Here is a 12,723-nt window from a genome sequence, read left to right as displayed (position 1 = left end):
ATAAGTGTCAGTTATAGATGGCAGAGCAAAGCCCACAAAAACAGCTCAGGTCAGTCATTGGTGAGGTGGTGTAGAGAAATGAAGTGTTTACTGAGGAGTGAAGGCAGCCTGTGTCATTCTGTGCCAGATGAAAGACTGATTATCCAACATGTCTGCCTGCACGATGCTCTAAACAGTAGACAGGGAGTAAACTAAATCAACAGGAGTACCTGACATTAGAGCAGAGCCCCCCCAGCTGAAATTCAGTGTTATAGCTGAAATTCACAACTTTTCACCTTCTCATTCTCAAGCTCCATCCAGACACCGAAAAGAAAGTCAAAAAGATGAACAGAGACCTGGTGGAGAAATTCCGAATCTGATATTTACTTATGTTGTGGGCCTAAGTCTAAAATTGCATCTTACAAGAAGAAAAAAAACAAAACATGTGTAAGTTGTTTACTGGAAGATGCCGCCTCCCCCACTGTTGTTAAACCGCCCAAATTCCCAGAGAACATACCGATGATAAGACCCAGAGAGATCGACCACCCTTTATGCAGTGGTGGAAAAAGTATTCCGATCCTTCATTTAGAATGAATACCACAATCTCAAATACTCCTACTAATAGAAGGGTTTATACTGTCGTGCCTCATATGTGTATTTAAATGAAACCACCTGAAATGTTTGAATGAGAAATTGCTCTTCTGTAAAACGCAAACACACTGGCTTGACAAAGCGGCCCAAGTTACACACTGGCTTTCTGTAAAGGGTCACAAGGAAAACGTTACAGCTCACTGGTTTAATATTCAACATTGCATTGTCTTTTCTAAGTGTGCTATGTTTTTTAATGTAAAATCTTAATCTGTAAAATAACTAGCAACTGTAGCTACTCAACAAATACAATGGAGTAAAAAAAAAAAGTAGAATAATTCCCTCTTAAATGTAAATACTCAAGTTAACAAAAACTGTAAGTTGCACTTGTACTTAAGTAAGTGTACTTATGTTATAAGGTAGTGCGCTGCATCAAGTAAAACTCCATCAAGATGAATCAACACCGCCTCACAAAGGTAACTGTGCCCTAGGCACATGGACTGCAATACATTATAGTATCAGGCTTCCCTGGTATTTTGTCATAGCATTAGTAAGACTCTGCAATACAACCCCAAGGTTTTGTTTTGACTAGACTGCTCCTAATAAGACACATTAATGAATCCTTCTGGGATTATCTTATTGCATCTGTAAAGTATAGTAGTATACAGCCTATTATGTTCAACAATCAGAACATAAACGCATGAGTGAAGTGACTCGGGGAGGTGTCAGCACATGCCACCAGAACAGCTTCAGTGAACCTTGGCATCGACTCTCCAAGTCTCTGAACTCTACTGGAGGGATGAACACCATGCTTCCTAAAGATATTCAGGTGGTGTTTTGATGATGGTGGATGTCGTTCCGACATTTCCCATAGATGTTTAACTGGTTTGAGGTCTGGTGGCTGTGAAGGTCAGAGCACATGAGTCACATGATTTTCATGCTCATTAAACCATTCAGTGACCCCCTCGTGCCCTGTGGATGGGGACACTGTCATCCTGTAGGAGACCACTCATTTATTTCTCACCTGTCTGTACCTTACAATAAACAGAGGGCACCATCTTTGTGCTAATAAACAGCATGTATTGTCGGGCTATTGCCTCTTTCACCTGCAGAGTCGGCTTGAAATTGCTTGAGTTGCCATCTGTATGCATTGTAATCCACTGAGGATCGACTCTAAGTTGATGCTCAACCAGAGTGCATGTGCTAAAAGCAACGGGCTTATAAAAGTCTGCTGGAGTGCTTACTTGTTCTCTGTATTTGATGTACTTAACAGCAGTCTGAGAGGGGCTTCCAGCTGAAGCGCACTTCACTGTGGCCTAAAGGTTGCTCTGTGATGTGCTCCTGTACATAACGTACTCCACTCAGTCCCACAAACACTATTTTTGGCCACTACCTGTATATGTTGGACCTGACCAACTTGTTTTAGTCAAGGGATGTCTGTATTTTTTCACTAAGCAGTCTTTAATCTGAGGGGTTTCCTGTGTGTGCTCTGCTCCACTGTAGCCTGCAGACTGTGTTTCAGCCCCTCCCTGCATGCAGGGCACCCCACTGATTCCTACAAACTGATTTGAGGCCATGTGCTGCACTTTACCGAGTCCTGCGGAGTGAGCAATACCATCTGTGGCATAGTAGTGTACAAGTTAGCTTTGTACAAAGTACAAATCCAACAGTGACGCCTTCTAAACACCTAAAAATTAGTACAAGCAAATGTAGAAAATATTTCTCCCATTTCACATTGTGAGATTCAAACAAGCAAAAATATTTTAAAGCAAGCGAGAGTTAATCCATTCATCCATCCAGTAGCTATACCCACTTATCTTAGTAACAAATCCAAAATTTACACAACAGTAGTATCTTGGCTGTGTGTCTCGTGAGTATTTTCTCCTACAGATGTGAAATTATTAATTCATCCTTCTTCTCAAGTTGTTTCCACCCTTAGTCCTATTCTGGAAAAGTAAAATCACAGGAGGACTGAGAACTTCAAACAGACCAGGTCAAACCCCAAATACTAAACACCCAAAACAACTGGGAACACCAGTTCTGGACCATTATTTGTCACCAGCACTGTATCCTTTTATTTAAATGAGGTACATTTGCTGTTGGAGCCTTGCCAGTGTGGGCACCAGGTCAGAGGCTGTAAACCAGTCTGACTGGAACCATTTTAGCAAGTGGATAATAAGGGGAGCAATCAAGACTAAGTCAGCTAAAAATACTGATGCTTTTAAAACTGAATTACTCACTTTCTCTCCTATTTTAAATCCTGTCTGCAGAGACTGTAATCCCTGCTTCCTGGCCCTTATAGCCTCCCTCCCAGTTTGTTGATAGCATAAGCCAGATATATGAGTGGATAGCCCATATTAGTACGGCAGATAGCAGCCTCTACAGAATGATCCATCTGCAGCTCTCGCTGGCTTGTATTGCCCATGCATTCAAGTGGGCTGTGGAAGTGAAACACTGTTGGATGTTGTAGTGCATCACCTGCAGAAAATAAACAATTAGAAGAGGACACAGACCACAGGGAGCAGTATAGAATGCAACAGAACAGAACTCAGGTTTTGCTTCTTTCCATCCATATGCATTCTATCCCTATATGTCGTTTATCACTGAAGGCGATGTTGAACCTTAACAATCACAATGCCGCCAGCATCATCCCTCACTTGTGAAACAGGCTCACGCAGATCCCTCATCTAACAACAGAAACATTCTGGTTCCCACCCTCTCCCTCTCTCTCTGCTGCAGTGCACTCACACAGGGGTCTCGAGATGGGCTGTCAGTCTCCAGTCACACCACTAATCTTCTCTAATACACCCTGATGCATGCAACCCCTCCTCTGTCTCTGGCTTCATCTCTCCATCTCCCTCTCAGTCTCTCACACACACATACATGTACACGCAGAGAAATCACTTAGGCCTTATCAGCCAGCGAAGGTATGTGAGAAATGGCCTTTTAACTATTGGTCTCACACAACTAGATTTTCAGTGGAATACCACAGTTGTGTGCTATTATTTTTATTTATTTATTTTTTAAAGAATACAATAGAATGCCTTACTTGCTTTCCCTGGACGGGGCCTCTGCAGCAGCTTCTGCACGGTGAGCAAGTCCTCGGTCTTCACCGCCTGCAGCAGTTCCTGGTCCTTCCCCATCTTCCGCTCTGAGCCGCTCTACTCCCGCAGCATCCTCCAACACAGTGGCGCTTCAGCCCAGCCTCACCACGCGGAGGGTGCGTCTACCGTAGCCACGAGCAGCCTCCCTCCTCCCCTGTGGTCCCCGACTAGATGAGCTCAGGTGTGTGATGGGATGAGACAGGCGCAAGCGGGGAGGGAGAGAGGGGGATACTGGGTAGGATGAAGAGATGCTGTCTGGTCCGCAGCTGTAGGTGCAGCGCCTCTGGATGGGGACAGGACCGGATCTACTGGGCCGTTCTAGATTCCAGACACAGCGCGATGGCGTGTCGTGCGTGATCTTTTGACGATTGAAATGAAATCACGTTTCCAGGGTTTGCTCGCTCTTCTCATCTGTGATAACGGAGGGAGGCTGGTCGGTGTCCCTTGCAGCTGCGCTCCAAATCAACGATTAAGAAGGCAGGACAGTTCAGAATCGTCTCTGGGGGAAGGAGACGGGCTCACTCGTAGACACTGCGTGTAAATAACTGTGCGCTTAAAAACGAATTGCGGACGGTGTGCGTTCTTCCCGGGGTTACGGCGCTCTCGGGTTTTGCGTCGTAAACACAATCCAGGCGTGCTGCCTCTGCAGCCATCGCTCCGCGTGCGCTCAGGCTCTGTATTTGGTAATGATTTTCTGTGCGTGGGGGTAGGGTTGGTTGGGGGGGCACACACACACGCACCCGCGCGCTCTACAGCTGGCCCAGCTCGCACCGCTAAATGGCTCGTGCTGTAACTTGGGGGCGGACCAGAAGCGCATGCTCTCTCCCACCTCCCTTTTCATCTCTCTCTGGCTCCGTTTCTATGGCGCTCTCTTTTTGCATTACTGAGAAGCTGGAGGGATTTATTGCTAAGGAAGGCACAGAGAAAGTGAATAAACATCGTGATCAACTCTTTTCTTTTTTCTATTATGTTGTGTTCACAATATCGCGGAAAAACGGCTTTTGCGCGTGCCTTGCCATTATTGTGTATGTGATGCGCTTACGCAGGCTTTGCGCGATGTCCGTAACATGCAACGGGGGTGCGTGGAAAGTTCAAATTTGGTGCTAAGCATTGTAGGTGGAACCACCCTTTTGACTGACCACTGCCTGAACTAAAATATGGAGGAAAACTGAATCCCATTGATGTCTGACAAACAGGGCTCATATCAAGACCAGATGAGAAAAAAGTTTGCTTTTGCAGGCACCTCGCCATTGTGGTGCGGTGCAGCAGGGCGAAGCGGGGATGAGCTGAGAGTTTAGATTCGTTCCTCTTTGCCTCTACTTGCGCACACCATTTTTGCGCGCAGCCATTTAGGCTACTGTTTGTCAGTGCTTGGATGGATGATTTGTGTCTCTGAATTTCCCACACTGTACAATATACTAGCACAGCCTATTAGGCTACTTTCATACACAGACCAGATAATGACAGACAACCTATTTAGCTAGTAAAATGCACCAATATTGCTTAAAAAACACAGTTTGTGTTTCTAAAGCGTAAAAATCTACTACAAGCAACATTAGCATTATAGCTAAGGTGGCGCTGTTTTGTACAGTGCGTCCAAGGGGGTTATACTTGTGTTTCTGCACCCACCACCACCAGAACGCACTGTGCAAGTTCCTAGTTTTCCATGATAATGTGAACATGCCTAAAGATATTTAGATGTGAAGCATTAGTTACTAATACTAACACATTATTTCAGGATTCTATACAAACATATGGCCCTCTAACACGTTGTATAAAGTCTCATCAGAAAATTGGGCCCCCTCCCAGAGCCTTATTTATCAATATGCAGTATGTTTTGTAAAAAGAAATCCTAGAGTTGTTTTGTTTCCCTGTGAGCAGATTGGACTGTGGCTCTGAGCAGTCTGTACAATTCAGTGTTGATACCTTGTGGAAATGTAGGTCTGCACTTGAATTTGTCTATTCTTCTTGCTTGGATAATGTTAAGAGGCTAGAACTTCTATCATATTCGATTTAGTCAGCTTTGTTTAACATGCTAGCTAACTGTCTCTCCAAATCTAATTGTTGACAACATGATCTCAAATAACATCTATCAAACTGTGTAGATTGCACCACTATGCCAAAGGCCAATATTTGAATAAGGATATTTAGCACTACCCTATTGCATCTCAGAGACAAGTGACATAGATCACCCATGACCCTGATTTATTTATTTATATTTGATGAATTCGGTTGTGTGTGTTTTAGGTGCTATTGAGAAGTATTTCAGTGCAGCTGCAGGGACCATGGCCACAGCTGGATAGCATGCACCGACAGGTAGGCAACAACCATTTTGGGGCTGCTGTTTTAACATCATGCTTTCTCACTATAATAGAATAAGTTCTTTCAAATTGTGTTTGAATTATGTGAGCGCTGCTGTTCATTATGATGTTGTCCCATTTTATTTTAAACGGCTGTTATTGTCATATTTTGTTTTATTAGTGAATTAAAGTTTTAATTGATAATTAAGCATGTGTAGTCATGTGCCTTGGTGGCTGATGTAGAGAGAGAGAGAGAGAGAGAGAGAGAGAGAGAGAGTCAGTGAAAAACAAGGGTATTTACCCCTCTGAACTCCAGGGAGCACTGTGCAAAATGGCTCCACCTTAGTTATCAGCAGTAGATTTCTGTGCTTTAGAGACTCAATTTTTCTTTATTTATTTTATCACCAATGTCCTTTGGATACATCTTCAAGGGACAATATATCTCCATACAAAATTTAATCCACCCAATAGCTTTTAGGATATTTCAGTTCAGATGAAAGCATGACTAGAAGACTCACATTAAAATTGTAATAGGAGAGATGTGAAATTCCTGATGGTTGATATCTAAACATCCAGTATAGCCTACACTGTATTTACAGGTGATTTAGTTGGTTACAATTGGACTCGTTCGTTGTGCTTTTTAAAATTATTATCACCTTTCTTCACAATGCCACAGCTGTTTAGCTACAGATTTTAAGTTTAAATAAAGTTTCTGAATTTTTCTGTAATTTAGGGGAATTGTTCTGGTAAAACATTGATTCTCTTTCATGCCAAGAGCTCGCTGTGAAGCTCATAACACTGTCACTATACTGTAAATTTGAAGCTATTAGCAGCAACGCATTAGCTTAGCAAAAAGACTGCTAGTCACTAGTGGATTGATCCTTACCTGTGAATGCAACCAAGCTTGTTTTTACTTCCTGTTTTCTTATGCTTAGTTAAACTGGCTTTATATTTGCCATAAAAACACAAGGGTGCTGTTTTTTTACTCAAATTATTTTCATCATGCTGAAACAGCATATTGTTCTAAAACATCAAACATATAACTTCAAGTTTTAAATCTCTTCATAAACCCACATACATTATACAGCCTACAACAAAGGTGCACACATGTGCTGTGGTCATAAACGCAATTAGAAAAAGAAGAGCTTATATCAGAGAATTTGACCCTGACTGCCAACTGCAACATCTAATATATCTTCTCTCTCTGTCCATCCTCCTCCAGATTTTAACTCCACTCTCTTCTTCATTGTGTGTGTGTGTGTGTGTGTGGGCAGTGTGCAGTGCTTGGATGCTGCTCTTTACCTCCTACACATATCCAGTGAGTTATGTAAGAACACTAAAGAGTAGCCCATATGGTACTGAGAAAGTATTTATAAATCTGTCTCCGTTCATGCAAGAGCAGCTCACTTACCCAAGAGCTATGTTAACACAGTAATGCTTGATATTTAAATGCTTTGTGTTTGAGCATTTACAGGCTCCACACCACCCCATTTCCCCAACTTTCTTCTTTCTTTCTGTGTCTTTCTTCTATTATTGTTAGGCAGGAACTGTGGGTTTGAGACAGGATTCAATATGTGTCCAAGAAAGGAAACTGGAGATTCATGAGCCACTTAGCCATATCTATTGCAGTCAAAGAAAGGCCTGTTCGAGCTCTCTCTCTCTCTTTCTCTGTGTTGAAGCTTAGAAAAAGTGAGGTTTGTGCCTCTGTGCATTCCCACAAACACAATTTCATCAAGCAATTAAGTAAACAAATAAAGAAATAAGACACTGTCTGAAGTAAAGTAAACAATAGAACATGCAAGGAAGGACCACTTGAATCTTTGAAAGGAGATAACAAAAGAAGGAGAAAATTAAGAAGCAGCAGAACAAAAGCTGCTCAGGTCCCCGTTTAACGGATGATAGTGGTATAAGAAAATCTCTTCCCATTTCAAGCTGAAACAATCTCTTTTTGCAGGGACTCGTCCATACTGCATGGTGGAATCTATTTAAGAGGGATTAGAATATTTTAGTATGTAGTTAAATACAAAAGTATAGCAAAGCTTGTTGGGCTAACATATGAAACGTTCATTTGAAAGTTAAAATTCACTTCTTCTTGGGCAGAACTGGATGTGGGATGTTGTGTAAAATGTCAACAAAAGCACACTGCCCTCAAGTGGTCAGTCACAAAGCTTACACCTCCCAGGAAGGTTCTTAAATCGTCTTATCAAATCTACATCAAGTTGTTAAAACGATTAAGTCACGGAGAAAATGTGTAAATATGTATTTTGTGCCCATTTAAACATAAATCAACTGCTAAAATACCCACGTGTGACTACGTAGAGTTATAGCAATTTGATGTTAAGCATATTACCACAACCAGCACATTGAGAGATTAACAATTACCTAATGAAAACACCTCTGACAGAGCAATGCTTTCCATTATTGTTTACTTTTTGAAACACCAGAAGGTTGAGTTTAATAGTTTTCAGAAAGTAAGTAAACTAGCAAACCTACACGTAACAGCGGATATTGTTGGTAATTTGAAATTAGATTTGGTCACAGATCATCTGATAGGGGAAACTACACATACATAATCTGTATGTTTGTAATTTGTTGAAAACATATTGTTTGCATTTTAAAATTAAGAGTCGACATTGGACATCATAATAAATGACTTCTCTAGGGAATATAATTATTTACGGTTTTACATAGGCTATTTGAATGCATCTTGAGACCAGCCTTTACCATTTCCTAGCTTGTGATTGGTCGAGCTTTACGTCCATCAAAACGGATAATCGCAGACAGTCGGAGTGATGGGAACAGGTTATAAAGAGCTGGAGGCTTGTACGCTCAAATATTGTTGGTTGCATGTTGTAACCGGAACTAAAACACAAGCTGGTGAGGATTTTTGTCGTCCTGCATTTGTATGTAATAATCTTTATGTTTTTCTCCTTATTTGCTGAGAGGCTTGCTTTCTGATTCATGAAAAGTCAGTTCGCACTTTCAGTAACAAGATTATTTATTACGGGCTATCGCGATAGTACTTGCCTCGGAACGTTAGATACAGTTTGCTGTTAGCATTAGCTTACGTTAATGCTGACTTCACCAGTCTAACTGATTTTATATCATAAAAACGACAATCACGATTTCAACTCACGGGTTAACTATCACATACCTACCTAACACATGCATTCTGGAATAACATGCTGCACATTCATAAGGGCAAAAGCCTATTGTGTCCTGTTAGCTTAGCAACACGAGGAAGCTAATGTCATGACTGTGTTGATAGGATGACGGATTTAATACACGTGTTAATTCGTTAAACGCCTTTGGCCCCTTTAAAGAAAATCCGCAGTACTGAGATAATTTTAATCTAATGATTACCCATACGGTTATTGTAAGTCGTAAATATTGTTGTTGCATATCACATCAGTAGCCCAGTCTTTGCTCCATTGTTCAGCCAACTTCCCTAAGTGTATGTGCAAACGGCCTCACGCATTACATTTCAAAGCAGGGTAAAAATAGAGGCACATAATAAAACCTCGGGCGACAAACAAATAAAATGACACATTTGTAAAATTATACAAAAAGCAGTGTAAGATTAAGATTTGTGAAATATTAAGGAAGCTGCAAAGATTTGTGGGCCTTCACAGTAAGAACTTGTTAATAATTGTATGATGGTTTCACTAGGGATGCAGCTATATATTATTTCCGTTATGGATTAATTTGCTAGTTGTTTTTTTCATTAGTTGATCATTTTTTCCATCTATACAATACCAGAAAATAGTGAAACTACCTACTACATTTTCCCAAAATCTTCAGGTGTGAGGCATTACATTCTCAGTCCCTCCCATGGATAAACATCAGTCTAAATAAAAATATAGATTAAAATGATTGTGTATTCTGAGGGAAAATATTAATATTATAATATTAATTATGGCATTCTGATGAAATGCTTTTATGGACAAAGTCTGTTCAGTGGCTTAATGTATGGCTTTAAGGACTAACCAAAATATGTTTCCTGTTTCTCTTTCACTTGAGTTTTGAGATTTGACAAAGGAAGTAATTGCTCCTCCTTCTGCACTGCAGGAAGGTCTCAGCTCAGCCTGGGTGCCCAGGGATCCACTGCCTGAGTGTGGGGAGTGCAGCGGCCAAGACAGAGACATGAACCACACCAAAGGTGGCCTGGTCATTTTCACTGCCAACTCACACCCCTCCAGCCGTGAGCTGGGCAAGAGGATTGCAGAGTAAGTACTGGACACATTGATGGTATTAAAAACATGCGCCAGCAAGCAAAACTGGTTATTCTAACAGTAAACATCCCATACGAGTCCTTCAGGATCAGTTCTGCCTCATTTGTTGTAATCTGAGGAAGCTGCTTCTGCAACAGTGAAATGTAAACAGTGCATGTGAAACAATTTATGCACAAATCTAGAATTGGCTCAGACCGTACATACCAACAAATGATGATAGTCCAACTGTCTTAAAAATGTAAACATTTGTTTTAACCAAAACCACTTTCAACTATTCCCATTTCTAGCTTACAAGTATACGATGGTAGAGAGTGTTTTTATTGAGTTGGCCCCTAATGATCGACTGCTAACAGTTTCTAGTGTCATAAAATTATGTATTTGTAACCAGTTGTAGTTGTAGCCACCTAGCTAATTTGCACTCTATTAAAAGTTATACTGGATATATAAACGATTCCAATTTATCTCCAAGCATGCGCTAAGATGGCAAATGGAGCCTTGCTGGAAGATATTGAAGACCATTCCTGCAGATCTTCAGAGGCCGACTTAATGTGTTTGAACAGAGTGAAAAATGGCTTATTAGCTGTTCCCAAAAGCTTTTGCTGCAGCTATGCAATTCCCTGAAATGGCACAGCTCTAACCTGATAATTTCCTTGGGGTATCAGGTTTGGATCCTGTCCTGCTTCTCTCCTGTATCTTCACCTCTTCCTCCACAAAATACCTCTAGGCAAACATATTTACTTATATAGAGAAATGGGGAAATGGTAGTAGGCCTATGCTAATTGGAAGCCACAGGCACTGTCAGTTTAGAATGATTCTGATCTATTAACATACGAATGGTGGTAAGAACAAAATTAGCCAGTATGCATCTGTCATGAATCTGTCAGTAATTCAGCATGGGCATTTATTTTATGTGCAAGGTAAGAACGTTTCTACACACACATTAGTGAATGAGGCCCAATGTTTTTAAAGGATATGTTTGTACTTTGAAATGCTAACCTAAAGCTGTCCTTGTCCTTCTCTCTGTCAGGCGGTTAGGGGTGGAGCTTGGTAAGGTGCAGGTATACCAGGAAGCTAACAGAGGTAAGATGATGTCTGCCAAAGAATGACTCCTTGTGCATGGGTAGATAATTTACTTATGTTCATCTTTAGTTAATCCGGTAGTCTCGCTGAGATCAAACATTAAATAGCATTCAAACACTGTTCAGTACAAGTCTGAGATTTTACAGAGGTGTCAGAATAATGTTTAAGCCAGACTAATCTTGACATGGCTTGAGTTGGAGAAGTGACATATAATCTGCATAAAAATGGGCACAAGTCTGTGATGGAGTAACAGTGTTTATGTAGATTGTAGATAATAAAGGACCAAGCACAGGGCCTTGTGGCACACCCTGGGTTTTTAAAAAAGGAAGTTGGCTTGAGACTCTTAGTGCAGTGCACCTGGGTTCTATCAGACTGTGTGAAACCAGATGAGTGTGATTACTGAATCAGAGACATTTGTTTAATATAATATAGTGGTTAAAGGTACGAGAAGCCTTTATCATGTCAACAAACAGTGCTCCACAGTGCTGTTTTACAGCACTTTGTATTATTTCATATAATGTGTGTTGGTAGATTGTTTGAAAAGGTACCGTTGTTTTTGGGCAGTGTGTGTAAAACTACAGTTGAAGTAGCAAGTTTCTTAAATTCAGTCTGTTACATAACAATATAAATGTCATCTGCAGTTATGACACTGCACTCTTCACCAGCACTGTGTGTCCAGAGACTTTGCATACCTCTGGGTAGTTGTGATCTATGTATGAGTATAACAGTAGTTTTGTGTGGACAATAACACTAATTATTTTGCCAACCAGCAGTAGCCCATTAACCTCAAACTGAATTTTATTTGACATGTAAATGCTTTACCAAGTATTCAACCAGCTGTCACCATGGTAAAATGAATGGTAACTTTGTTTTGTATAAAAGCTAAATTACAAACAGAATTGAAGGTTTTAACCAGAGGCCAAAGATGACTGATGTAGCTGTAGGTTTAATGCTTTATGTCAGATTGAAGACAGTCTATTCTTTTTTTGTTGCTCATGATATTACAAGTGTCTGGTTCTAAAAGACAGAAGCTGTCTAGAAGGCACGAAATCTAAAAACCAAGGTAGGCATTGTAAAACTGTTAGAACAGTGGGGCCCAAAGTGGGGCTTGGCCCGCGGAACATTTGTTTTGGCCCATGGGGACATTTCTTGCCCCCCCCACAATTTATTATGCCACCCCAGTTGTCAGGTCAAGCAGCTCCCAGCTCAGCTCGCAACCCGCCAATAAAACAAGGAGAAGAAGAAGAAGAAGAAGAACAACAACAACAACAACAACACGAAGAACGGAGCAGTAGCAAGCAACATGGAGAGCAGTAGACAGTGGCACACAGACAAAAGGCATTTTAAACGAACCTGGGAGGAAGAATATTTTTTATGGATATTAATTCTAAGGCGGTCTGCTTAATTTGCGGTCAGTCTGTCGCTGTGCTAAAAGAGTAC

The 12,723-nt window shown here is 41.1% G+C and overlaps 2 protein-coding genes across 9 annotated transcripts in view; one reads left to right on the top strand and one right to left on the bottom strand.

Moving 5' to 3' along the window:
- The window catches only part of caskin1 (CASK interacting protein 1), a 100,249-nt gene extending 94,348 nt beyond the window's left edge, over positions 1-5,901 (bottom strand). For 4 of the 6 annotated variants that reach the window (XM_020613249.1, XM_020613251.1, XM_020613250.1 and 1 more), the window contains exon 1: positions 3,617-5,900. In XM_020613249.1, coding sequence (XP_020468905.1) covers positions 3,617-3,710 — 94 coding nt within the window. In that variant the 5' untranslated portion in view covers positions 3,711-5,900. Of the gene's footprint in view, positions 1-3,616 lie in introns of all 6 variants that reach the window. The other 2 variants (XM_020613248.1, XM_020613254.1) reach the window with 2 other exon arrangements.
- A 17-nt stretch (positions 5,902-5,918) lies between these two features.
- Positions 5,919-12,723, top strand: part of LOC109967585 (phosphoribosyl pyrophosphate synthase-associated protein 2) — a 10,749-nt gene continuing 3,944 nt past the window's right edge. The window contains exons 1-3 of one of the 3 annotated variants that reach the window (XM_020613259.1): positions 5,919-5,987; positions 10,040-10,197; positions 11,231-11,283. In XM_020613259.1, the coding sequence (XP_020468915.1) occupies positions 5,976-5,987; positions 10,040-10,197; positions 11,231-11,283 (223 nt within the window). In that variant the 5' untranslated portion in view covers positions 5,919-5,975. Of the gene's footprint in view, positions 5,988-8,719; positions 8,875-10,039; positions 10,198-11,230; positions 11,284-12,723 lie in introns of those variants that run through there. The other 2 variants (XM_020613258.1, XM_020613260.1) reach the window with 2 other exon arrangements.

This window comes from Monopterus albus, unplaced genomic scaffold (assembly GCF_001952655.1).
Source record: "Monopterus albus unplaced genomic scaffold, M_albus_1.0 scaffold131.1, whole genome shotgun sequence".
Lineage (NCBI taxonomy): Eukaryota > Metazoa > Chordata > Actinopteri > Synbranchiformes > Synbranchidae > Monopterus > Monopterus albus.
This window is presented reverse-complemented; position numbering and strand designations above follow the sequence as displayed.